General features: G+C 38.6%; 2 protein-coding genes across 4 annotated transcripts in view; one reads left to right on the top strand and one right to left on the bottom strand.

Annotated features, from left to right (window-relative positions):
* The window catches only part of LOC123868575 (zinc finger protein 629), a 61,812-nt gene extending 55,641 nt beyond the window's left edge, over window positions 1-6,171 (top strand). Inside the window, exons 2-3 of the mRNA XM_045911141.1 lie at window positions 3,768-4,616; window positions 5,013-6,171. Coding sequence (XP_045767097.1) covers window positions 3,768-4,616; window positions 5,013-5,914 — 1,751 coding nt within the window. The 3' untranslated portion in view covers window positions 5,915-6,171. The remainder of the gene's footprint in view (window positions 1-3,767; window positions 4,617-5,012) is intronic.
* LOC123868576 lies at window positions 1,371-27,182 on the bottom strand. 3 transcript variants are annotated; one of them, XM_045911143.1, is made up of 8 exons: window positions 26,996-27,182; window positions 26,792-26,916; window positions 25,719-25,944; window positions 24,614-24,766; window positions 24,092-24,279; window positions 23,682-23,756; window positions 21,614-21,889; window positions 1,371-1,403 (listed from the first exon to the last, which is right to left on the bottom strand). In XM_045911143.1, the coding sequence occupies exons 1-7, from the start codon at window positions 27,020-27,022 to the stop codon at window positions 21,634-21,636; spliced, it is 1,050 nt and encodes a 349-aa protein (XP_045767099.1). In that variant the 5' UTR covers window positions 27,023-27,182; the 3' UTR covers window positions 1,371-1,403; window positions 21,614-21,633. The 3 variants fall into 3 exon arrangements, with proteins under 3 accessions (XP_045767099.1, XP_045767098.1, XP_045767103.1); XM_045911142.1 differs by lacking the exon at window positions 1,371-1,403 and having other exon boundaries at window positions 21,320-21,889; XM_045911147.1 differs by lacking the exon at window positions 1,371-1,403 and having other exon boundaries at window positions 21,320-21,889; window positions 26,782-26,916.
* Between the last annotated feature and the right edge of the window lie 177 nt (window positions 27,183-27,359).

Genomic DNA, 27,359 nt, shown 5'->3' on the forward strand with positions numbered 1-27,359 from the left:
ATTAAAGAGTGCTGTCACTCATTGCATCACTAAAATGAAAATAAATAAAAAGCCGTTTGCGTCACATCTTTAATTGAAAAAAAAAAATTAACGCGGGAAAGTTCGTTATACTAACTTACGAGACGTAGGAAAGGGGTAAATGCATTCCCATAAGATCCTACGTCATTCGAACGCTATAATTTAAAAAGGGTTAAGACAAAAAATCTTAATTCGAAATGACACCCCACATGTGGAGGCATCCGGCCAAAGATACAAGATTTAAAGCCGTACTACACGTCATTAAAACATCGCTGTCAAGTGAAGAAATCATTTGGTTGCTCTCGCGTTTCCTCCCGTATTATTTATCCGGAGATTATAAACAGATGTTATTCGACTATAAATCTTTGTCTCATGGCACATGAAAAGATGTATCGTGCACGGTAATGTATGCACCGAGCTTTATGCGTCAGGTTTCGCTATGATCGTAAATATTGCTAAAGTACATCGAGAGTCCACGGTTTATTTAGATCCTATTGTTTTAACTTTTAAGAAGTGCAATTAAACATTTTTTTCTGTACCATATACTCCCAGCCCACAGAGCATTTATAACCCTCGGAGTTTTAGTTTAAGTTGGCGAAAATAGTTATTACTTATCACCAATTTATCTTATTACGTCGTCGGGCTTATGTCAGCCTTTTTTTCGGGAGGTCAGGTGTTCGATTCCGAGCACGCACCTCTAACTTTCCAAAGTTATATGTGTTTTAAGTAAAACATCGTGAGGAAACCTGCTTGAGAGTCCTCTATTATGTTCTCAAAAATGTGTGAAGTCCGCCAATCCGCACTAGGCCAGCGGTCTATGACCCAAATCCTTCTCATTCTGAGGGGAGATCGGTGCTCAGTAGTGGGCCGGTGATGGGTTGATCATGATGATTACCTTATTACCGATACTATAAAACGAAAGGATTTCCCGAAAATCCATAGCGAATCCGGGGCGGCTGAGTTAGTCATAACGCACTTTTGTATTCGGGAGTCGGGTAATAGAGCGTTCATATCATGAAATCTATACATATAATAAAATTATAGAAAAGTGGTGTCTGTACAATGGAAATATATAAAAAAAGTAGCAGGGGTTGTTATTATATCGATGCCAAACCCGAAAATGTAATTAATTTTTTTTTGTCTGTTTGTCTGTTTGTCTGTGTGTTTGTGCACGCTAATATCAGAAACGGCTTATTCGATTTAGATACGGTTTTCACTAATATATGTTAGTAAGCTTCACTTAACATTTAGTGTTTATTTCATGTCAATCGGTTCATAAATAAAAAAGTTATGTCAATTAAAAGAATCACGGCGAACATTTTTAACGTACATGCTGCCCGAAAAGTCACTATTCCACGCGAACGAAGTCGCGGGCACAGCTAGTTCGATAATAAAGTTGAATAAAGTCAAAGTAAGCGATGGCTGCAAGATTAAACGAGGCTTGTAAACTAATTGGATATTTTATACTGCCAAAGAGTTTGGTCACGATCATCTCGAATCAAGATATCGACTAATCGATAGTGGCCGCGATAAGGGTATAGTAGCACGATTTTATCGCCCGCTTAGCCCATCCAAGAAGTTATTAACGAACGCCAGGCCACGATGGATGAAACGGTTTTATAACGTTCTCGGATGGAGTTGGCGCGCTTTTCTGGCTTCTTGCTTTCTTGTTTTTTTTTTTAAGTTTTCTAATATAGTCCTTTAAAACGTTAATCGTGTTATAATATATCTAAGTTTAAGTATATCGACTTTAAAAATTATGGGAAGTAATAAATAATCTTATTACGGAGCTCAATGTAGCTACTACGCACTACTAAATAGTAAGTAAGGACTGACACGTTTGTTGAATCTTTCTGTATGAAATTTTTTAACGAAAACGAATTCATTCGCAGTACATAAGTATACCTACTTAATAGTTTGTATTTTTATAAAGCTTTTTATTAAAATCGCATATAATACGTTGATATCACTACCCATATTATAAATGCAAAAGTGTAGTTGTTTGTTAGTTTGTTGGTTTACTGGTTTGACCTTCAATCACGCCACAACAGATCAACGGATCTACCTGATTTTTTACATGGATATAGTTGACATAACTGGAGAGTGACATAAGTTACTTTTTATCCCGGAAAATCAAAAAGTTCCCACGGGATTTTTGAAAATCAAAATCCACGAGGACGAAGTCCCTGTTGCTAGTAATAATAATTAAAACATTTAATTTGTCTTCACAAGATAGATAGGTGGGCAAAATTAAACCACAGCACAAGCCTACATTCGCTATTCATACTTTATTTTTTTAAACACACGTTACTTTCTTTGTTTCCTTCCGTTAGGTACAAGAATTTCCATAATATTTCAAAATCAGATTTAACCGAGTAGGTAATAATGCAGTATGTAAAATCAGAACGTCAGAGCGATATCTAATGGCCGGTCTATCGCTCGCCATTTGCATTTTCTTTTAGGCGGTAAAAGAAAATTGTCGCCTTTTCCCGCGTTTTTATGTAATCTATTGAGAAAGTAATCATTAGAAATCGTAATCATTTCGTATTTCCTTTTTTGTGTTCGTGTTCAAAATGCTTATGATTGTTTTGCAACAATTTTTTATCACTGTACTTCATAACAGAAATTAAGGTTTGCCATTAAAGTCCGCGTAATTTTAGGTTTTAAAATCATGCTAAAGTTATTGTATAAAATGTAATAACTGTAAAAACCAAAATCTCGTTCTTTTAGTCGTGTTTTGTGCGGAAGGATTCGGTAACCCATCGCATCACGATAGTGATGCGATGGATCAATGTGATGGTTTCTTGGGATACCAAGAAAACTCCTACCATTATGTTATTCATATTCATATTCATTCATTTATTGCAAGATTGTAAGTACAAAAAAGATGTTACATATATTATTAAGTAGGTACATATCACAATCTGCCATGAAATGGCGTGCAAAATTTACTAGCTTAATATTAACCCACTTTTATCCTGTCATTTACCACTAGGTGAGATAGCAGTCCAGGGATGACTTGTATCTGAATAAAAAATGCGGCTTAAATCGTACCTATGTACGATTTCGTATTTCACAAGTAGGTATATCATAAAACGAAGCGATGTAACCATCAACAATGTCTCGCCCGGTGTGCAATGTGACATTTTATTAAATTCTTATTTGGCAGCGAGTGTTGAAGCGGCGGCGGCACGCGACGTCGCGGCGACTGCACGCCAGCCTCGCTTATAGCTTCTGCCGATTTAAAATCACATTCCGCTGATTTACGAGTTACGACTGCCTATAGTTTTATCTAACGTCAAGGAATATTTTTTTAGGGTTCCGTACCTCAAAAGGAAAAACGAAACCCTTATAGGATCACTTTGTTGTCTGTCGTGTCTCTCAAGAAAACCTATAAGTTACTTCCCGTTGTGCCTAGAATCATGTTTGGCAGGTAGGTAGGTCTTATAGCACAAGTAAAGGAAAAAATCCGAAAACCGTGAATTTACACCGTGAATTTGTGGTTGCCTAGAAGGGGGGTGGCTTTTACTTAACCTAGATCCGTACTCGGTTTTAACGCGAATGCGACGGTAGAGCTGTAATTGACTATGGCCAAGTATAAAACTGAATCAATTTGGAAATTTTAAGTTCCCAAATTAACAGCCTAGCCGGGAACTCCCTCACTAACAGCACAGTATTAACCGCCGCGACATAATGGTCGTCATCACAATCAATAAATCAGTGGTAAATATCTTTTTTTTTGTTTGCAGATACGACAGCGCCTTACGTGCTGTACAAGGATGGAGTGGAGCGCGCTCCGCCGGGCACGCAGTGGGGCGGCGCCGTGCTGGACGGCGGCTACCAGCCCATGCAGCACCAGAGCCCCGGCGGCCCCAGCCCGCAGCCGGAGCCGCAGCTCGCGTCGCCCGCGCCCTCGCCCTACCCGCCCGCGCCCTCCACCGACCCCGCGGCGGACGAGGCCGCGCAGCAACTCGCGCAGCAACAAGCCCAGCAACAGGCCCAGCAGCAGGCGCAGCAGCAGACCTCCCCCGACCATATGCAGGTCGAGCAGCAGCTCCAGAACCAGTCACAGCCGCAACCGCCTTCACAGGACCATCTCGACAGAACACCCTGCTTCGTCCCCCAACCGGATCTACAACAGCAGTACACGCCCTATTTCAAGGAGACCAGACCCACGAGCCATATGCTCGGAACCGGAGGCTTCCCCTTACACTATTTGAAGCAAAACGGGGGAGTGCTCTCCTTAGAAGGCCCGCTGGATCAGTACGCGACGCCCGACCTGCGCCACTTGCCAGACATCGTCCAGCCGGAGCAGCCCAAGCCGCGGAAACACAACCCCAATTCCGAACTCCGCCTGTTCAAGTGCCTGACTTGCGGCAAGGACTTCAAGCAGAAGTCCACGCTGCTGCAGCACGAACGTATCCACACGGACTCGCGACCGTACGGGTGCCCGGAGTGCGGCAAGCGGTTCCGGCAGCAGTCGCACCTCACGCAGCACCTGCGCATCCACGCCAACGAGAAACCGTACGCGTGCGTGTACTGCCCGCGCTCGTTCCGCCAGCGCGCCATCCTCAACCAGCACCTGCGCATCCATTCCGGTGAGAAGCCATATACGTGCGGCGAGTGCGGCAAACATTTCCGCCAGAAGGCCATCCTGAACCAGCACGTCCGCACACACCAAGGCGAGCGCTATTCACACATATATGCCCCGCCCCGCTCCCCGCGCGCGGCGCCCGCAGCGACGCGCGTCCCTGCCGGCGCCGCGCGCGCTCCCCGCCGCCCCGAACCCGTTCGACTCGGTCTCGCATCCATTGGCCTTCCTATCAGACAAATTCTCGGTCCCCTCGTCGCCCGCTTCGCGGAGGACGCTCGCGAGACGCGGAACCGATCGCCGGACGCTCCCGTAACCGTCCTCAGCTCGATTAACCCACTCGTCGATTATCCTCATGAGGACGAATCAGACTAGTGACTGACCGAAATGTTCAATGTTGCAGACGTGTCACCGCACCTCATCTTCAAGAACGGGACGACGCCCACGCTGTGGCCGCAGGACGTGCCGTTCCCGCCCGACGAGAACAAGGAGGAGGTGCAGTCCACCTTCGGCGACGACGGGCCCAACGGCGACCAGCGCGGCTCGTGCTTCTCGCCCGGGGACACGGCGCAGTACCCCGCCTACTTCAAGGACACGAAGGGCCTCAACCACGCCGTCTTCGGCTCCAGTCTGTCGCTTCAGTATCTAAAAGGCGGGAAACTCCCTGACGTGCTAGGCGGCCGAGCGATGCCGCTGTACGTCCGCTGTCCGATCTGTCAAAAGGAATTCAAGCAGAAATCGACGTTGCTCCAACACGGTTGCATACATATAGAATCGCGGCCCTACCCGTGTCCGGAGTGCGGCAAGCGCTTCCGGCAACAGTCACATTTGACGCAACACCTCCGCATTCACACGAACGAGAAACCTTACGGGTGCGTGTACTGTCCGCGATTCTTCCGGCAACGGACGATTCTCAACCAGCACTTGCGAATCCACACCGGCGAGAAGCCGTACAAGTGCACGCAGTGCGGGAAGGACTTCAGGCAGAAGGCGATCCTGGACCAGCACACGCGGACGCACCAGGGCGACCGGCCCTTCTGCTGCCCCATGCCCAACTGCCGGCGGCGCTTCGCCACCGAGCCCGAGGTGAAGAAGCACATCGACAACCACATGAACCCGCACGCGGCCAAGGCGCGGCGCGCGGACGCCAAGACGCCGCGGCCGCTGCCGCCCGCCGCCGCCGTCGTCAAGCCGGAGCTGTACTTCCCGCAGTGCTACGCGCCGCCCTTCCAGCAGTTCCCCGCCGCCGGCGCGGACTTCAAGCCGGCCGTGGGGCCGGGCGTGGCGTGCCTGCCCGCGCAGTGACCCGCGCCCCCGCGGTGGCCGCACCCGCCGCACGCGCCGCACACGCCGCACCACGACCTCTACATCAGCGACCGCCTCTACAACTAGGCGGCGGCGGCGCCCTATACGACGCGCGCTCAGTATACGACTCGCACCCGCGAGCTTTGCTACATACAAACGAAGGATCGCTGTAAAACACGCTTCGGTCTGTAAATAACGATATTCTTTATACTCTATCGAAGGTCTGTCGCGAATGTACAGTTGAAGACTGTGTACACCATTAAGGACGTATTTGCACACTTGTATAGATTTTCGGTACGCTTTGTGGCTAAAATATACTAAGTAAATTGGAACTACAGATTGCTAAAAATAGATTGGTCCTTTATCTCCAGAGATCGAGTAATTTTTTGATAAAATCATTAATTTTGATACTATAAGAACGATTTTCCTTCACCTCTTCCACGCAGAATTAACGATTTAGGGTCAAGTTTAGGTACATTTTTCTCAGTTTACGTACGGATTTTATTCTTCTAATAAATATTTTCCGTTAGCACATAATGTGCACCTCAAAAAATAGGATTATTATATTAATAATAGTATAAAAATAAATAAAAACATCGTGTATAAATTTTTCACGTATTTTGCTTCAACCGCAAACCTTAATACAGTGCACTAAGGGTTATTTTGATATTGGGCAGGCAATGGTATGATTTCAAAATTATATCAGTCAGCGGCCAGCCGCCTTCGTGGGTGGTCTCTGCGTCGGTTGCTATAATTTTTTGATGTGGAAAAGATCGCTGTACGAACACAAAATAGTTCGACAAAACCCTAACTGATATTTATAGGTACTTATTCCGTGATTGTGCTGATATTTTGGCAAGGTAAGATAATAATGATAATATTATGTACCTATTATCACATTTTATCGTTAGCTGGATTTTTTCTTGAGCATGATAGTGATCTGATAGTGAACTCTCAAGGCTGCGACAGGAACTTGAAGACTAGAAGAACTAGATGTGTCCAGTTTGGGCTCGTTTTCTTAGTCATGACGAGATCTTACCTCCGGATTTGTGGAGTGACCTGATGGTATACCTCGAAAGTCACTATTGGAACTCGGAGACGAATAGAGCTAGGTGTTTCGAGTTTGGGCTCATTTTCTTAGTCATGATGAGATCTTACCTCCGGATTTGTGGAGTGACCTGATGGTATACCTCGGAAGTCACTATTGGAACTCGGAGACGAATAGAGCTAGGTGTTTCGAGTTTGGGCTCATTTTCTTAGTCATGATGAGATCTTACCTCCGGATTTGTGGAGTGACCTGATGGTATACCTCGGAAGTCACTATTGGAACTCGGAGACGAATAGATCTAGGTGTTTCGAGTTTGGGCTCATTTTCTTAGTCATGATGAGATCTTACCTCCGGATTTGTGGAGTGACCTGATGGTATACCTCGGAAGTCACTATTGGAACTCGGAGACGAATAGAGCTAGGTGTTTCGAGTTTGGGCTCATTTTCTTAGTCATGATGAGATCTTACCTCCGGATTTGTGGAGTGACCTGATGGTATACCTCGGAAGTCACTATTGGAACTCGGAGACGAATAGAGCTAGGTGTTTCGAGTTTGGGCTCATTTTCTTAGTAATGATGAGATCTTACCTCCGGATTTGTGGAGTGACCTGATGGTATACCTCGGAAGTCACTATTGGAACTCGGAGACGAATAGAGCTAGGTGTTTCGAGTTTGGGCTCGTTTTCTTAGTCATGAAGAGATCTTACCTCCGGATTTGTGGAGTGACCTGATGGTATACCTCGAAAGTCACTATTGGAACTCGGAGACGAATAGAGCTAGGTGTTTCGAGTTTGGGCTCATTTTCTTAGTCATGATGAGATCTTACCTCCGGATTTGTGGAGTGACCTGATGGTATACCTCGGAAGTCACTATTGGAACTCGGAGACGAATAGAGCTAGGTGTTTCGAGTTTGGGCTCATTTTCTTAGTAATGATGAGATCTTACCTCCGGATTTGTGGAGTGACCTGATGGTATACCTCGGAAGTCACTATTGGAACTCAGAGACGAATAGAGCAAGGTGTTTCGAGTTTGGGCTCATTTTCTTAGTCATGATGAGATCTTACCTCCGGATTTGTGGAGTGACCTGATGGTATACCTCGGAAGTCACTATTGGAACTCGGAGACGAATAGAGCTAGGTGTTTCGAGTTTGGGCTCATTTTCTTAGTTATGATGAGATCTTACCTCCGGATTTGTGGAGTGACCTGATGGTATACCTCGGAAGTCACTATTGGAACTCGGAGACGAATAGAGCTAGGTGTTTCGAGTTTGGGCTCATTTTCTTAGTCATGATGAGATGTTACCTCCGGATTCGTGAAGTGACCTGATGGTATACCTCGGATGTCACTATTGGAACTCGGAGACGAATAAAGCTAGCTGTTTCGAGTTCGGGCTCATTTTCTTAGTCATGATGAGATCTTACCTCCGGATTTGTGGAGTGACCTGATGGTATACCTCGGAAGTCACTATTGGAACTTACAAAACGAGCTCAAACTCATAACATCTAACTCTACTCGACTCGAAAGTCCAATAGTGGCTTTTGAAGTATACCTTCAGAGCACTCCAACAAGTTTCAAGGTATAATCTCGTCATAACTAACAAAACGAGCCCAAACTCGAAACACCTAGCTCTATTCGTCTCCGAGTTCCAATAGTGACTTCCGAGGTATACCATCAGGTCACTCCACAAATCCGGAGGTAAGATCTCATCATGACTAAGAAAATGAGCTCAAACTCGAAAAACCTAGCTCTATTCGTCTCCGAGTTCCAATAGTGGCTTCCGAGGTATAACATCAGGTCACTCCACAAATCCGGAGGTAAGATCTCATCATGACTAAGAAAATGAGCCCAAACTCGAAACACCTAGCTCTATTCGTCTCCGAGTTCCAATAGTGACTTCCGAGGTATACCATCAGGTCACTCCACAAATCCGGAGGTAAGATCTCATCATGACTAAGAAAATGAGCCCAAACTCGAAACACCTAGCTCTATTCGTCTCCGAGTTCCAATAGTGACTTCCGAGGTATACCATCAGGTCACTCCACAAATCCGGAGGTAAGATCTCATCATGACTAATAAAATGAGCCCAAACTCGAAACACCTAGCTCTATTCGTCTCCGAGTTCCAATAGTGACTTTCGAGGTATACCATCAGGTCACTCCACAAATCCGGAGGTAAGATCTCATCATGACTAAGAAAATGAGCCCAAACTCGAAACACCTAGCTCTATTCGTCTCCGAGTTCCAATAGTGACTTCCGAGGTATACCATCAGGTCACTCCACAAATCCGGAGGTAAGATCTCATCATGACTAAGAAAATGAGCCCTAACTCGAAACACCTAGCTCTATTCGTCTCCGAGTTCCAATAGTGACTTCCGAGGTATACCATCAGGTCACTCCACAAATCCGGAGGTAAGATCTCTTCATGACTAAGAAAATGAGCCCAAACTCGAAACACCTACCTCTATTCGTCTCCGAGTTCCAATAGTGACTTCCGATGATACCATCAGGTCACTCCACAAATCCGGAGGTAAGATCTCATCGTGACTAAGAAAATGAGTCCAAACTCGAAACACCTAGCTCTATTCGTCTTCGAGTTCTAATAGTGACTTCCAAAGTATACCATCAGGTCACTCCACAAATCCGGAGGTAAGATCTCATCATGACTAAGAAAATGAGCCCAAACTCGAAACACCTAACTCTATTCGTCTCCGAGTTCCAATAGTGACTTCCGAGGTATACCATCAGGTCACTCCACAAATCCGGAGGTAAGATCTCATCATGACTAAGAAAATGAGCCCAAACTCGAAACACCTTGCTCTATTCGTCTCTGAGTTCCAATAGTGACTTCCGAGGTATACCATCAGGTCACTCCACAAATCCGGAGGTAAGATCTCATCATTACTAAGAAAATGAGCCCAAACTCGAAACACCTAGCTCTATTCGTCTCCGAGTTCCAATAGTGACTTCCGAGGTATACCATCAGGTCACTCCACAAATCCGGAGGTAAGATCTCATCATGACTAAGAAAATGAGCCCAAACTCGAAACACCTAGCTCTATTCGTCTCCGAGTTCCAATAGTGACTTTCGAGGTATACCATCAGGTCACTCCACAAATCCGGAGGTAAGATCTCGTCATGACTAAGAAAACGAGCCCAAACTCGAAACACCTAGCTCTATTCGTCTCCGAGTTCCAATAGTGACTTCCGAGGTATACCATCAGGTCACTCCACAAATCCGGAGGTAAGATCTCGTCATGACTAAGAAAACGAGCCCAAACTCGAAACACCTAGCTCTATTCGTCTCCGAGTTCCAATAGTGACTTTCGAGGTATACCATCAGGTCACTCCACAAATCCGGAGGTAAGATCTCGTCATGACTAAGAAAACGAGCCCAAACTCGAAACACCTAGCTCTATTCGTCTCCGAGTTCCAATAGTGACTTTCGAGGTATACCATCAGGTCACTCCACAAATCCGGAGGTAAGATCTCATCATGACTAAGAAAATGAGCCCAAACTCGAAACACCTAGCTCTATTCGTCTCCGAGTTCCAATAGTGACTTCCGAGGTATACCATCAGGTCACTCCACAAATCCGGAGGTAAGATCTCATCATGACTAAGAAAATGAGCCCTAACTCGAAACACCTAGCTCTATTCGTCTCCGAGTTCCAATAGTGACTTCCGAGGTATACCATCAGGTCACTCCACAAATCCGGAGGTAAGATCTCTTCATGACTAAGAAAATGAGCCCAAACTCGAAACACCTAGCTCTATTCGTCTCCGAGTTCCAATAGTGACTTCCGATGATACCATCAGGTCACTCCACAAATCCGGAGGTAAGATCTCATCATGACTAAGAAAATTAGTCCAAACTCGAAACACCTAGCTCTATTCGTCTTCGAGTTCCAATAGTGACTTCCAAAGTATACCATCAGGTCACTCCACAAATCCGGAGGTAAGATCTCATCATGACTAAGAAAATGAGCCCAAACTCGAAACACCTAGCTCTATTCGTCTCCGAGTTCCAATAGTGACTTCCGAGGTATACCATCAGGTCACTCCACAAATCCGGAGGTAAGATCTCATCATTACTAAGAAAATGAGCCCAAACTCGAAACACCTAGCTCTATTCGTCTCCGAGTTCCAATAGTGACTTCCGAGGTATACCATCAGGTCACTCCACAAATCCGGAGGTAAGATCTCATCATGACTAAGAAAATGAGCCCAAACTCGAAACACCTAGCTCTATTCGTCTCTGAGTTCCAGTAGTAGGTTCCAAAGTATGCAATTTCATCAAGTCGGGAGGTAATGTAATGCTATCCTTCTCAGATTATTTTAGTCATAGTAGGAGCTCATAATTTCATAAGCATGGAAATGTTGTTCATTGCCAAGAAGTCATGGTGAAATATTTCATCATCAGACCCTTAGTCTGTAGGCACTGTTCTACTTACTGTATTATTGTCAAGATACATATTTAAAAAAAAAACTGTTAAAAAAAATAGATGACCAAATATAAAATAAAATAAAAATATCAAAGTATCAAAATCAAGTCGATTCACTCATTTTGACGCAGCTGTGTGCGTGTGGGCAGTGTACTTATGTAGTAGTGCAATTTTGATACCTATTCATTTTGCAAAGACGTCCTTAATAGTGTTACCGTTCAGAAAGCGAGTATAGATAGCATTTTTGCCCCGTAATATTAAGTTACCACGTAAGAGTTAGGTTTCTCGGCGATTCTTCGGTCGACACGGTCGAAATGTCCGTCAAAATCTAAGCGAATCGAACCAGAGATTAGATATAAAACTCTTCGTTGAAATATAAAGAAATAAGATTTGCTCTTTTACCACATTACAACAGTATTTCGCGATGAATGCTTTCGGTACATCGTTGTGCCTATTTGTAATAAATATACATATTTTTTAGATATTATTTTAATTTTATTTAGAAATATTAGGGTTATGAAATCTGGCAGTTAAAGTAGGATGAGAAAATTGAAGAAACGATGCTCAAAATTTCACTTAAGTTAAATATAGTTAATCGTTAAAACTTAGCCCAGAACGTGTTGGAGAAACGGTGCAGTGAATTGCAGCAGAAAATTATAGCAACAATGTAAACCAAAAACGTAGGTTACCTATTGCCATCATACATATTTTAATAGTGCTTACGAATATTCTGTTACTTCTGTAGAGGATGCAAGAGGTCCATCGCATCTTGTAACACTGTAGGTGCCAAATAACTTGAATTTATTCTGTCCGCGTGTAAAGATATGCCTAGTTTAGGTTGTTACCAGTTTTTTCAACGACATGACATTTGGCGAGATGCATTTAGGGCGTGGAAAGGGTCAGACTGAGAAAGGACTGTGATAGCTAAGGTAGGATATAAGCGTCTATTTCGCTCACTTAGCATAATGAAATTCGTGTATTGTGACGAAACGTGATTGTGAATCCTTTTGGAGTCGAGTGAATGTTTGAACTTTAGTTTTCGTTTTAGCTTCCTTTTGTTGATGTCGACTCGAAATTGCCAAACTTAAAAACTTTTATGTTCCTAAATTGAAATTTAGTAATTGTTTGGAGCCAGCCGGGGAGTCCCCGGCGTGGCGTCTTGACTGATTGGGTAAAGTAATTAATGAGTGAGATTAGAGAATTTTACCAGTTGAGTAACGTGTGTGATGTCGCCAAGTGCTTTTTGATACGCGTAGTCCGGCTCGGAGCGATGATATGCCAGAGTAAAACGCACGCCACACAACAAGCTAAGCTAACTTAGTTAAGCTTACTTCACGTAGCGTAGCTTACCTATACCCAACTTATGAGCTAAAGCAAAGCTAGATAAGCTAACTATCTGGATTTTATCGGAAATCTAAGGATGTACGAGTGACGTGATGGGCTGCCAGTCGACGCGTACGCATGCAGGTGTGCGCTAATGACAATAACAAAGAAAACTAAATAAGTACCAAGAATGTAATGGCCGGGGTGCACCCTTAACCTTGCGCGACAGGCGACAGTTGGCTTAGCTGACGTCGTCTGGTTAGCCAGCTCACATAGTTCAGTTAGCTCACTTAGTTTAGCTTTATAGTTCGCGATGTGAACCGGGGTATGAAAGATACCGCAGTTATATGAACTAAGCTAAACATAGTTAGCTTAGCTCGCAGTGGGGCCTGCGCTAAATGTTTCACTTAATTTTAGCTTAGACTATCGTCATTCGAATTACCAAGCAATTCGATCATTCATCGCGAAATAAACTTAATTATAGGAAGAATAAAGATATATATGAATTTGCGAGCTTGTCGGAGCGCCGCGTCGCTGAACGAGGCCTCGGTCATTTCGCGTCCACAATAGATACAGGTAGACTTAGAACTCCACATTTATTTAATTACGAATGACAGTGTAATATAAGTTTCGAGCAGAGAAATGATATATGAAATATATCAGCTTTGTTGTTATGTCGTTGTTAAGGGTTCTATCACACTGGCGTTAGCACATTCACAGATCATCTCGCTTTGAACAAGCTCGCCTAACGCCAATGAGAGAAGGCCCTAAGCGATCCTTCAAGTCTTCAGTGACTATAAACTGTGAAACAGCGAACGCGGAGCTCCGACAGGCTCTTTGACGTTTTATCATCTCTATTTGCATCTATAGACGACTTATATAGCTTATTTTTACGATATTATTGTGATGGTTTCGTTTTCCTACCGCATAAGGAATGTTACGTATTAACTAGTAGTGTAATAGAGTGCAAGTGGGAGTATTGGAGTCACAAACACTCGGATGAAAATTATTATGATTTGTCACAGATCAAGGTGACACGCAATATTATTTTTAGTGGAATCTGTAAATTAAACTCTTATCAAATTTGCGCTCATTGGACAGTTATGAAAAATTATACGCCGACCAGTTTTGAAGGCCAAATTTTTTAAGAATGACGACACTACAACACTTGAAAAAATCTCTAATATTTGTTGTTGCATATTTATCGAACCGAAATTAAGTTTATTGGCCGAAGCCGAAAACGATTATTTGGCTACCATAATATTCTGTACCGTAACCGAAAATTAACACTGAATTCTTACAAAACAACGGCTTAGACCAAATTCTGGCTGGTTATAGAACCAGAGCCAAAAGTAAGATTTCATTCGGCGATGGTTAAAGTAAAATCCAAAACTATGTTCTCGATCGAATTATCAACAGAACTCATACTTAAAGGAACGGTTAGAATATCTAAGTTCAAAAAGGTACCTACAAGTTCGTGACATTTTCAAAAAGCTGGCTTCAAAACTGATAGGCAATTCCGTCAAGTTTAAGTTTCTGATTACTTTTCCTATCAAACTTTTGGAGGTTTACAAATGAAAAACGAAAAAAACACCATTATCGAAGAAAATTTGATACAGTTATCTTCCGTGACTAAAATTTTCCACAGCATAATAATGTGATCCTCCTAAGGGCCTATGTACCGCTCCCGATGTACACATACAATAGACTAGGAATCAGTTTTTAAAGGTTCCAATTTTCTTCTCTGGCTGCGTTGAGACATTCGACTAAGAATTGAAAAAGAAAAAAATGTCTTAGTTATTTCGTGACAATATCTGTTATAATATCTACGCTATTTATGCGCAACATTTCTTGAAGTGAATTTCAAGCACTGATCTTGCAATTAAATATCAAAATATTGCAGAATATACTAGAAACATAGCCGTCCTCTCTAGAAAAGTTGTGCATGTAGAGCTGTACCATCCTATCGCACAAAATATCTGAATAGAAAAGTTCTCTGTTCGAATGTAACCGCCAATAACGAGTGTGGCCAGACGAAAAAAATTCAACCTTATATTATATTTTAATTATACCTACCACAATACAGCAGCCTTATAACAATAATAGCTATAAGTATTTTTATACAGTTTACGGTTAAATATTTCTGTTAAAAGCCGTCGGGAGCGGCGCTCGGGGCCGTAGCAAGTTTGAATACATAAATACAACACAGTGCCATAGCCGAGAAATAACCTCAAATTTATACTTATTAGATTTTTATACCGAATACAAATGGATTTAATTTTTAAATATAAACAAAGGTGATTAAGTATACAGAGATTAAAGATGATATTTTATACATTTATTACAAACAATATTATTAAAGGTAAAAATGTGGAATAGACTTAAATTATAGTGTCGTATTGCAACGTGCTAAGTACCTAAGTATCTTGGAGACAGGTTTTTGTAAGTTAAGCGAGACGCGAGTGGTGGAAAATTGAATATCAACATTATTATGTCAATTTTTCTCAACTTTTCCTGTGTCTCCATACAAAATAGTAAGGGTACGTTAATTTTAGCGACGTTATTTTTTCCACTGTGGTTATTGTAAATACATATCACATTTGAACAGGCAGTGTTGCAAGCTCAAAACGTCAATATTGCGGTTATTTTATTGCAATTGGTCGTTTCCTTGTTGAAAGAAATCATTATTTAAACGACCTTTAAAACCAGAATATGCATATTTTTTTAAAGAGATTTCATTTATAATTAAAAATTATATTTAAAAAATAATGATTCCGTAAATATTTTGTTGGCATTGCTCACTATTTCGTTATGTTGTTTGCTCAATTACTCATGTATGGGACACGTTATACCCACAGTTACATGTCTTAGTTTATCGTCATTTATGTATCAGTAAATATTTTTGTATGATAATTATTAGAGAGCACGGTTTTGCTTTTCTTTTGATACTATTTGTTAAGCTTGAGTTATTCTCGTCAGTGACATTTATATATACATACTGTAGAAGGAAAATTTAAAAGAATGTTTAAAAACGTTGGCAACATTTTCTACTAGTAAAAAGCGATATTACAATATTTATGCTAAATTACGCATTTGCCGTCCGTTGGTTTTTTTTCTCAATTTTTGTTAGGCTCTAGATCATTATTCATTTTGAAACATGCTTATCTAATTTGCTGCAGTCTTTACCACTGACATTTAGTTAGGTTCGTACCATGTTCCTAGCATTAAACACGTAATATTTATTTATAGCTCCACTAGCCAACTCTTTAAAGCTTTTGATATATGGCCATTATAATTTATGCTATATCCTATTTTTATTGCGCTTCTCTGTAACAAATGGAATCAAATTCCGAAGCAATATGTGTTAACTGTGCTTAATAGGAAAAAACTGCAAGTTATCTTTCTTTATACCTAGTAATAGTGAGTGCTACCCGATTATGTATACTTACTTATTGTTTAAGTTGTTAACAAATAAAAGGAGAGATTAAGATTGCATTGTGAAAAATATACTTTGCATTAAATACTTATATTATCAAGAGAGCGTCAATTGTATCAAATACAATGTTTAAGTAAAAATAAAAATAATCAGTGCTAAGCTTAAAAAATAATTTAGTTAAGTGTCTTAGATTAATAATGCTTGGGTAAAAGTTCGGCTTGAAAGTAAACACGATCGTAACGCTGACAGCTATATTTGTGAGCAATGTTAAAACTCTGTATTACACGGCAAAAAGAGTGTAAAAACTTTCGCTGAAATAGGGGAAATTACGCGTACTAAATAAATGTATTTCCCCAATTTTAGGTCTCAGTGAAAAAACTTTCGCTGAAATTGGGGAAATTACGCTTACTAAATAAATGTAAAATTTCCCCAATTTTAGGTCTCTCAATGTACGTAGTACGAGTACAAGACACACTTGGCCATAAAGACTGATAGTCCGGGTTGTTAGGGACCATAAATGGTTTCCATTAACTTACAAATTCTTTTATCTAAGCCTTATTAATTTAAGTTAAGAGTATAGATGATTTGAAACTCATTCTGTAGCGGAATATTTTTTCTAACTAGTCGCCTACCATGACGAACTTAGGTCCTAAATGTTGAAAAATTAGGCACACAGAAACGGAACCGTTGAAAAAAATTGAAAAGTCTGAAATGTTGAAAGTCAAAATTTAATAAAAAAAAATATTATGTCACATAATGGTAGCCGGCTAGTTCAAATTCCTTTATAATAAAATGCATTTATTAGTGATCTCAGGCATATAAAATCTACATATAAGAAATATTTGGCAAAATTGTAACCTTATGAATGTGTTTCCGAACCGATTACGTAGCGTTTAATTTTTGAAAAACGTTTTTGATTTTATTGATCCATGGTGAACAGGGCTGCTTCTAAAAACTGATTTTATTTGAATAACAGACAGATAAAGACTATATTGCACTTGTAAATAAAAAGCAGTCTATAAATTGAACGAGGTTGATCGATCATTTTGAACAGTATTTAATGTTTTTGTTTGATTATCTACCGGCAAATTAAGTACAAATTTATTTTTGGCAGCTGCAGAATATTTTATAATAATAATAATAATTTAAATTACTTTATAAAAGTAATAAGATTTATTATAAGGATGATTTTTATTGCATATTGAGTCTGGTATAGTTTCGATGGAAAAATTAAACTTGAATTTATTTTAAATTCTGTATAGAAAACTTTTTATGTTTTAGTGATAACACTAAAAGTGATACTATCCTTTTCGTAATTTTCTCTGCAGAAAAGAAAAGTAGCTTTGTGCATGTTGGATTCATTAATGGTCTGTATAACAGAGTTATCTTTTTTACAGTATTCGGTCAACCTCCTATGTATTAGTAATTTTCAATGTTCATACAATATACAGAAATTGTGCATGCGGTTATAAGTGACAACCATTTACAACTCTTAATAGTTAAGTATATAAAATAATATTTTATGTTAACCACTCTTATGTACATCTAGAGAAAAGATTAATAATATTTTGCGAGTTTAAAATTTTTAAACATGGCAATACCTTTTCGAAACATGCACAATTTATTACATGGTAACCCTTTAATAAATCGAATGTAATTTAATCTATCTCTATGTATAATATACAAACCAACCACGCGTAGATAAGTAAAATGGAACGTATTTTTTTGATAGTTGGCTACGAATTATTTAATTGTCTTCCATATTTGACGTAGTCTTTATTATCTTGTGAGGTTTTACAATGTGTTTGAGATGTTTTTCGGTTATCGTTTCCGGTTATTTGCACTACATTATATAGTTTTTAAAAGGATTAAATAACGCAGTCACTGCGTTTGAGTGCAATATACACATTTGTTTCAACGTTTTATTGTGTATTATATTTTATAATAATTAATTATTGCTTAAACTACTTATTAATTTTGCTAAAATCGTGACAATCGCTACTCTACTACTTTTTAGTCTCAAACGACCTAGATACATGCTTTTTCCGAAAAACTCATAGGACCTTTACACAAACTTCTTAAAGAAAAGTTAGAGTCATGTTTGAGAATTTAGCTATTTGAAAACAGTTGGTTACTCTTCCAACACTTTTAATTAACACAGTTAATTAGGTACCTACCTAAGAGTTCTAGGCATATGGGCTTTCTCATGACAAAAAATTCTCTGAAATTAGCTATGTATTTTGTTTGTTTGAAGATTCATTTCTAGACTAGCACTTGTAACGATTTACGTTGTCGTAGGTTCACAAAATAATTGGTAGCCAACATGGATGGCCTATTATTTTTACTCGGGTGCGACCGCATCAAGCTTACACTGCCACACTCGCCAACCGCTGTCATAAATATTATAAAAAAACAAATAATAATTAAATAATTAATTTTTATCACAATAGAGACTTGTTGAAACAGTTCCACGATAAAAATAAGAAGTTGTTGAATTTTTTATAAAAGATAAAACATATTAGAATATAATGATCTTGTAGTCTGGATTGATTTTTTTGTAAAAGATTTTATTACGTAGTATTCATAGCGTCCAAAACGCGCGTCGCCTATTCAGCTTATTTTTGCTACAATACTTATTTACTAACAATAAATGTTTACTTATACCGATATAGTACAATAGATATACAGATTTTACAAGATATACAATAGATTTTTATACAACAAAGCCGTGATATACTTATTACAAAGATTTTTTTTTACAAGGAGCGTAATAGGCGGCGTAGGTTTTCGGATGTACGGTTTCAGTGAAATGGGTGCTGTTATATTATTACTTGTACATATTTATTGTAATATACGACAATAGACTGGTAATTTTACAATGTTGTTAGGTTTCTACAGATGTATCCACCGGGGCTGGCGGGATTCGATGTTGTTTTGTTCGCTTTTTGCTGAACGACAACACGATTGTGTTTACTGTCTTCCATCGATATAATTTTCATAAGTGAATATTATTGTAAGCTTTGAAGCACGAATTTTATCACATAATTTTATTTAGAGACGATATTTCGGCTACATCAATTGTTAACCCATCCCTATGATGAGGTTATTAGAATAGGCACGGTAAAATATTAGCATAACGTAATTGATTGAACGCTGCTAGCAACATACTTTTGATAAGTTTCCGCTTTACTAAGATTCAATTTTTTGTATAGCAACGATGCATTTCAAAACACAATAGGTACCCCAAGTCGATAAGATTTGGCACATCGGTATTGAAAACCATACCCCAAAAAAAATTGAAAATCCATACATTTCTTAACTTGATCAACACACACTCTTCAAATGTCCTTGCAGTTTACAATTCAAACAAATATACTTAATAATGTAGTAGGTATTAAATGAAACGAACAATTTAGTTAATCATTTAGGTTACTAAATAAACCTTCAATATCAAAACTAATGATTTAATATGATCGTTAATATACATTAGTTTTGTGTTGAAATTTTCCAGTAGCCTAAACAATCGTCTCCCCTCAGCCCCGCCCACATGTTACAATAGAATATATTTTCTTACATACAAAGACACCGAAATAGACTATATGAAATTGATTTTAGACAATCCCAGAATACAAGATCGAACTTTTTACACACAACAGTTCAAAGCAGAGATTTTTCATTTTCGTTTATCCATATTATGATTTCTTCGAAAGCAGTTGGTTGCGATATGGTCACAAAGATCCAGGCGAAAAATTTAAACGTTGGCATATTTAAAAAAAAGTAAAAATTGTAAATATTTTTTCTAGTTCTTCCAAAATGATATCAGTATTAAATACAAAATTTGTCTTTGGTTAGATCCAAAATGTATGTGTGATCTATAGGAAGTTTTTATTAGAACCTTCTCGGTGTAATTTTTTATAATAATTATTATTATTACAATATTACTTTTTTAATTACTTATAATATTATTATTTTCATTACGATATATTTTAAACTAAATTGTATTGATCTTGCCTAGATTTGCATTTATGTTAGTTACGTATTATACGTTTTGAAGTTGATACCATCGTATTTATGTATATTGTATTAAGGGTTTTGTTTGTTTTTTTTTGTCATTAATAGAAGTAAAATGTTGTAAAAAGTAAGCTCGTTGTATTTTATCAAATAAACACTTTTTAGTCCAACTGAAGCAATATAATGCAGTTTTATTTCAATTTTGTATGAAAATCTAAGATGGAGGATGGGAATCAAAAGATGCAAATTTCGCCAAGCTTGAAGAGATATGGGACTATTAATTTACATAGACCCATACCCTATGTCGCTTATATTTTCTATAGAACCACACCCTTTGATAGCATAGCGATACTGGGTTGGGAACTAGATGCAGGTTAGCTTTATTGAATTAGGATCCATCCGTAAGACAATTTAAAAAGATGCTAAATATGAACGGTAGTATGGAGTAATAGTAGCGATGATAGCCATTCTCGGCCTCCTATACAGAGGGTTCGAGCACAGGTTTGAGCCTAGACACGCAACTCTAACTTTTTGCATTAGGTGCGCTTCAAGCAATGAAATATCACTTGCTTTAACGGTGCAGAAAACATCGTGAAGAAACCAGCATGAGAGTTTTCAAAGGTGTTTAAAAGTCTGCACTTGGTCAGCGTGTTGGACTGTGGCCTAAGCCTTTCTCGTACTTAGTAGTGGACTGGCGATGGGTTGAGATGATGATGAAGATGGAAATTTCGCTTAGCTTGAAAAGATATGGGATTTTGATCTATAGACTGATATCCTGTAGGTATAACTTTTTTGTAAAAAAGACTAATAGTACGCGGCAGGTCAAGATGGCAATCGGGGTAGGGACGCCCCACACACCCGCACAGCCCTAGCGCAAACCCGGCTAGCGTAAATCGCGGGATATCGCAGGACTGCGGGGCGTCCCCCCACCTCATACCCCGATTGCCATCACGACCGGTCGCGTGCTATATTAGTGCTTAATCGCATAGCAATACTAGATTGATAGTAACTAGACACAGGCTAAGATTTGAATCAGAATTCATCTCTGAAAGACAATTTAGAAAGGTGCTAAATATTGCCTACAATCTTATTTTACCCAATCTAAAAAACTAAGTATGGCCAAAGGATAATCAACAAAAGACAACATGTAAATTCCATAAACAATCTATTTCATAATCAATAAATCAACAATTATTCGCTGCTTTTTAACAAATTGTTTGTTAGTACTAACCTTATTCATATAGTAGCCAAGACTTAACAGCCAATAACAAAGATAGGATAATATGCCAAACATATCCTTCTGTATCGCTTACAATAAATACATCAGGAAATCTCATCAAATACATCAAATTGTATTTCTTCAAAAATCATTTACCTTGTTTCAACAATCTATTTAAGTGTACAATACACACACATATTCCATGGCCAAAGAGGTCCCAATTTTCATTTATTTCTTCAACAATCATTCGCCACGTTTCAACAGTTTGTTTATACTATCCTTGTTCAAATAAACGCACACATCCATGAAAGTTAGGGCCAACAACAAACATTGGCCCAACATGTCCTTCTGTAGGTCCTTTTGGTTTCTAAACATTGTTACCAGTTTATCAGGGACATACACTTGAGAATTCGACTCTCTATTTTTTACTTCTTGTAGGAGAGTTTCCACTGTTTGGTCTGTTGATACTCTTTCGTTGCCAACTAGGGTGCCGTACAACCTATAACAAAATAAAAGTTTTAATATACGAACTTCACTGACTAACGGCATGATGATTAGGAATCACTCAGCGAGCTGTGGAGAGGGATACCTATGTTAGGGATTGCTTGAAGGATAAGAGGAGAAATGAAAAGAATTGCAGAAGGAAAAGTTTACTGACATTGGCCAATCATCAGTAAGTTTAAGTAGCAGTGGGCAGGCCATACTTGTAAAAACGATGGTCATAGGAGCTGGATTTTCTTCGAGTTATATAGGTACCTAAGCATATTGAGTGGGACGTCAGCATGATGGACCAACGATATGCAGAGTGGCGAGAAGGAAATAGCTAGCTAAGAGAAGCTGAGGATCGGGATGGTGCTCATAAGAAAGGTACGAATTGAAGTAAATATTTGGAACAATGGGAACACTAAGGACATATTCTAACCTATGTGTTCCCATAGGTACAGTACCCGGCAGGAAAAATTGCACATCGAACTTTAGAAAGAAATATCGGCTTCGTAGTGTGTCGTTCCTGTCACTCATACCGGTAATTTGTCGGCCTTAACGACAGAGACAACGCTCTATGAAACCGTTATCTCTTTCTAAAGTTCGATGCGCAAAATTTTCTGCCGGGTGTACTGTATGTTCTTTTAATAATAACAAAATATGGTGGTTATAGCGGTTATGGCCGGCAGTACACCCTTTTAAAATTTTGCGCATGATAGCAAAAAAAACACAGTCAGCAGCGTTTGTTTCTAGGAAAATCATTGGATTTTAACTTGAATCTGTGGGATCCAAAACATTTAAAAACATCTGTGTGGGAGCAACATTAGTCAACTTGACATGACCTGAAATTACGGACCTGCATCGCGTCGCGTGTAGGTACGTCACAATGATAACCCTTGGAAAGACGGGACGTACAAAAGAGGCAATTAAAATCTTGAGAACTCAAGAGTTTTGACCTGGATACATAGTTGCTACCCAACCGTGTTTACATTACACCATTCCGTAAACTAAGTTCGCATAGTTACCTTAGAATGTAACTCTTTACGCTGTCTAATTATTTTTCTCAGCCCATGTTTACGAAATTCTTCCATACATAATCCATTAATATTATGAATGGCTACCTTTTTCCGAGCATCCGTTGGACCGATTTTGACTAAAGGTGCAGAGATAGCTACTACTAAAACTAAAAATAGTACTGAAGAGACCTAAGAAAACCTTAGAAAATGCTTACATAAAATTGTTCAAAATCGGAATGTTATGGTCATTTTTTCTCTCTCATCTGGCTTTACGTAGATTAGATTTATGGTCATTATAACTCAAAATTTTGAATACACCTGATGCTTCAGTCTACCATCATGACCATACCAAAACTTGTAAGTATTTTGAAAAACTAAAAAATGTTTCAACAGTAGATTATAAAGTAAATTAACGCCATCTAGTGAAGAAATGAGTAACCAGTGATGTAAGATTAGCTCGCACGATGGCGCCACTGATGAATGTATTTTAGGGTATATTATTTTAAGCTACATTTAAGGATCTAAGATCGGACTACTTTAGTATTTTAGTCGAGCAGCGAGTAATTTAGTAGTTAAAATACTCGCTACTCAATTAAAATCATTCGCTCAGAGTAGAGTTCACAAGTGAGTGGTATTTTGGAAGATGAACAGCCTGCAAGGCAATAAAGTAAACGTCGTCTTACGCACGGAACTCGCTACTCGACAAAAACAAAAGTTACAGACTTCAGACTCGCTACTCGACTAAGATACAAATGTAATCCGCTCTAGGCTTTAGGCTTTACAAAGTCTTACCGAAACGGAAGCGAAGGTCTCAGGAAATAGACTTTCTGTTTGAATTCCAATTTTTCACTACTCTCTTCATTTGCCCTGATACAAAAAAGATATTAAAACAAATAAAATTCGAAAACCGTGAATTTTTGGTTACATCACAAGATACATTAAAGAATTGTGTTTCTGACCAAATAATAATAATTAGTTAACTAAATTACATCAAGATGGCGCTGTGCGCATTAACTTGCATTACTATACTGGTTTGAGATTTCTTGTACTATAGTGCGGAACCCTTCGTGTGCGAGTCCGCCTCGCACTTGACTGGTTTTTATTTAGCCATTTTAGTAAATAGATCAAAGTTAATGTTAGTATGTCAGTGTGTCAGGTCTGGGATGGATTTTCATTTATCGAGATCTAAAAAAAATTCTTACCCATCTACGTAGAAGCTGTTTTTAGCATTAATAAGTGCAACGATCATAGCTATAAGTTGAGCCTTTTGTAAATTAACACCTAGAACTTTGGGATTGTTGGGGTCGCTACCAGCTGCTCGGAGGCTGGTGGCCTCTGCCTTCATGACGTAGATATCGGCGGTTGGTAATTGGTTTGTGATGTCCCATGCCTTGCCAATAAAAAATTAAAAAAAAAAAAACAGATTCAGAAGATCAACCAAATTCGAAAACTATTTAAGCTTCCACATTTCAAATTCTGTGAAAATTTCTACTCTCTACCTATTAGGCCTGGTATCCACCAAAGTGATGAGATGTGTTCAGTCGACCAGTCAGATTCATATAACAGAGGTTTGAAAAAATTATCGCGTCATCTTTAAAAGATATGATGGGTTAATTGTACATATCTCTCCGTTCCGCTTAGGTGGACACCGGGCCTTACGGTTCACGAGATAAAGACCGCTGACCCTTCGAGTACCTTCAGAATCTATAAAATAATAAACTTACAATATCCAATATATTAGTGATTTGCATCTTCTTACTGTCTGGGTAGTCAATACCATGGTACCTCCATTCTAGTACCTCATAATTGGCTTTATCGATGAGTGTCCAACACACTGAGTTTACTGTAATATACACTGCTAACACAGATTTGCAATTCTAAAACAAGAAAAAGTTTTATTTATGTACCTGCTAGGTACTAAGTAAGATGAACCGACTCCCAAAGCCACTACAAAATAAAATAAAAATTGTTGTTTCTACAAGTTGAAGTCACACTGGTACACTACCCCAACTTCAACATACTTGTATTGTAAATGTAGAAACAAAAATATATTTTTTCACTTTGTAATGGCTTTGGAAATCGGTGTTTTGAAAAGAATTTATGGTATAAAAAATAAATTTTGAGTTACTTAAAAACGCACCAAATTGAGAATCTCCTCCTTTTTAGAATTCGTTTAAAACTGGTTCTTCCATATTACATTAAGAACAATTACTTTATATGTACTTATTTTATTCTCAGAAACTATACAAATGAGACTTTTCATATGAGACAAATGTGTTATTTTCAACCAATTTCAAATAATGAGGTTCTGTGTTTGAATTATATTACATACTAGCGACCCGCCCCGGCTTCGCACGGGTGGACACTACCACGAAAAATCCTATCTATTTTCCGGGATAAAATATAGCCTATACGGATTCGGAAGAATCCCTCTAAGTAATGGTAAAAGAAATTTTGAAATCGGTCCAGTAGTTTTTGAGCCTATTCAATACAAACATACAAAAATACAAAGGTTTCCTCTTTATAATATTAGTATAGATAATGTTTGTTTGCAATTTCTCACAAACAAATGATCCAATAAGTACCTATTTCACTTACATGATCAAAACATTTTCAGGAAGGTTTTAATATAACATAAATAACATAACACATACATAACATACTATCATAATTATCAATATTCTTGTGCATTTTAACCTAAATCCGCATTTCTTAATTTCTATGTAATTTGGAAGATATGCAGAAATAGAAGGATACACAAATAAAAAAATCAACAACAGAGTACTTTAACCACAAAAGAAATCAGATGAAAAAAATTTAAAAAACTACCTGTCTCAAAGTCTCGCTTAAATGTGGATGCAGTACTTGACCTTTGATCTTTTTACTGAGATTCTGAACATTTTTTGGTGGTCCATTTATTATACTATCAAACAATTTTTCAGAATTTTTCTTAGTGAAACCATCTATGGCTTTTATATCTGATAAGTTTTTTATTTGGCCATTTTTTTGAACCCAGGTGGTGAAATTCTTTAGTCTTGCTTTGGTTATCTCATATCTGTAAAGAAAATCCTTAACTCAATTTTTTTATATCATAATCATTTAGTCGGGCTTCGGTAAAATTGTACAAAAAAAAAACACTTTTTATTTTTTTTAAATTTTTATGGCAGCCAATTTGCAATTTTTATTATTATAGCAGCAATAAAAATACATATTCTCTGAAAATTTCAACTGTCTACAGTACAAAAGATAGTCATATGGCCTGCTGACAGACAGATGGACAGACAACAGAGGCTAAGTCACAGCTGGGTCCCAATAGCAGGCTTCAGGTATGGAACCCTGAAAAGTACTAAGTGGTATAAACTTTTCAGACAAAATACCCATACTATTTTTTATAGCCCACCTGTTAAACCGATTTTTATGAAATTTGTTAGGGGTAGCTATCATCCTGGGTACCAACATAAACTGCTGTTTGTACCAGAAAATCAGAGTTCTAATTTTTAGAAATCTAATCCTGCATGGACGGGAAAGAAGCATCATCTAGTTTAAAGATACTCAAGTAATCTACTTTTCTTTGGATAAATTAAAATTATATAAACAAAACACAGAAACCTTCTTGGAGAGCTGTCGCGTAATACTTTTTCCAGTACTTGGGCAATCTAGTTGGGGTTGGAATGATTTTTAAGAATGGCCTATGCCGTCCACTTATGGTGGATTCACACAATGCTGTCGGGTTAAACCCGGCAGCATATGTGGATACAGCATTACGCATTTCGGCAAGAAACGGCTTGTTCACCTTAAGAATAAGAATAAGAAGTATTTATTTGCTAGAATATGACAGCTATATCTTATGGCTTCTATGTCAGCTAAGGAAAAATAGATCGTAAATAGGTACCCATAAACACCTTGACAAAAGGGATACATCATCATTCATAACATTCAGTATCTTTTCTTTCTGTACCTCTGAATACTTATTCTCCAGCTCACCACCAAAACATCGATTTACTATGGTAAATACACATCGGGAAGCCTGGAAACATAATATTACTTTGATAAACTAAAAGAAAAAAGCCTAAAACAAGTTTTATCCAATTAGAATTATATCTTACCCTAAATTTTACTGACAAACCAAACATTTTTTATCGATAGCGCACTACCACTGGTTAAATATTATTAATTTAAATAAAAATTTGTAATTTTAAGGTTAATTATATATTCTGTTGACATCCCTTTGCGGCATCCTTGGGTTGGGTTTTGGATTTGGAGTGTTTTTGTTTGCATAGGTACATTTTCAACATAACTTTGACAATGACAAAAAGTTTTGACATTGACGACCATAGACTAAAAAAATATCAAAGCCACCTTTCAGAACGTCTTGTATGTACGATTAAAAAAAAATTATTTTGAAGATTGAATTAAATTCATTTCTTTTTTATTTTATTAATTATTTTGGCTATCAAATGAGAATTTGTA

The sequence above is a fragment of the Maniola jurtina genome, chromosome 9 (assembly GCF_905333055.1).
Source record: "Maniola jurtina chromosome 9, ilManJurt1.1, whole genome shotgun sequence".
NCBI lineage: Eukaryota > Metazoa > Arthropoda > Insecta > Lepidoptera > Nymphalidae > Maniola > Maniola jurtina.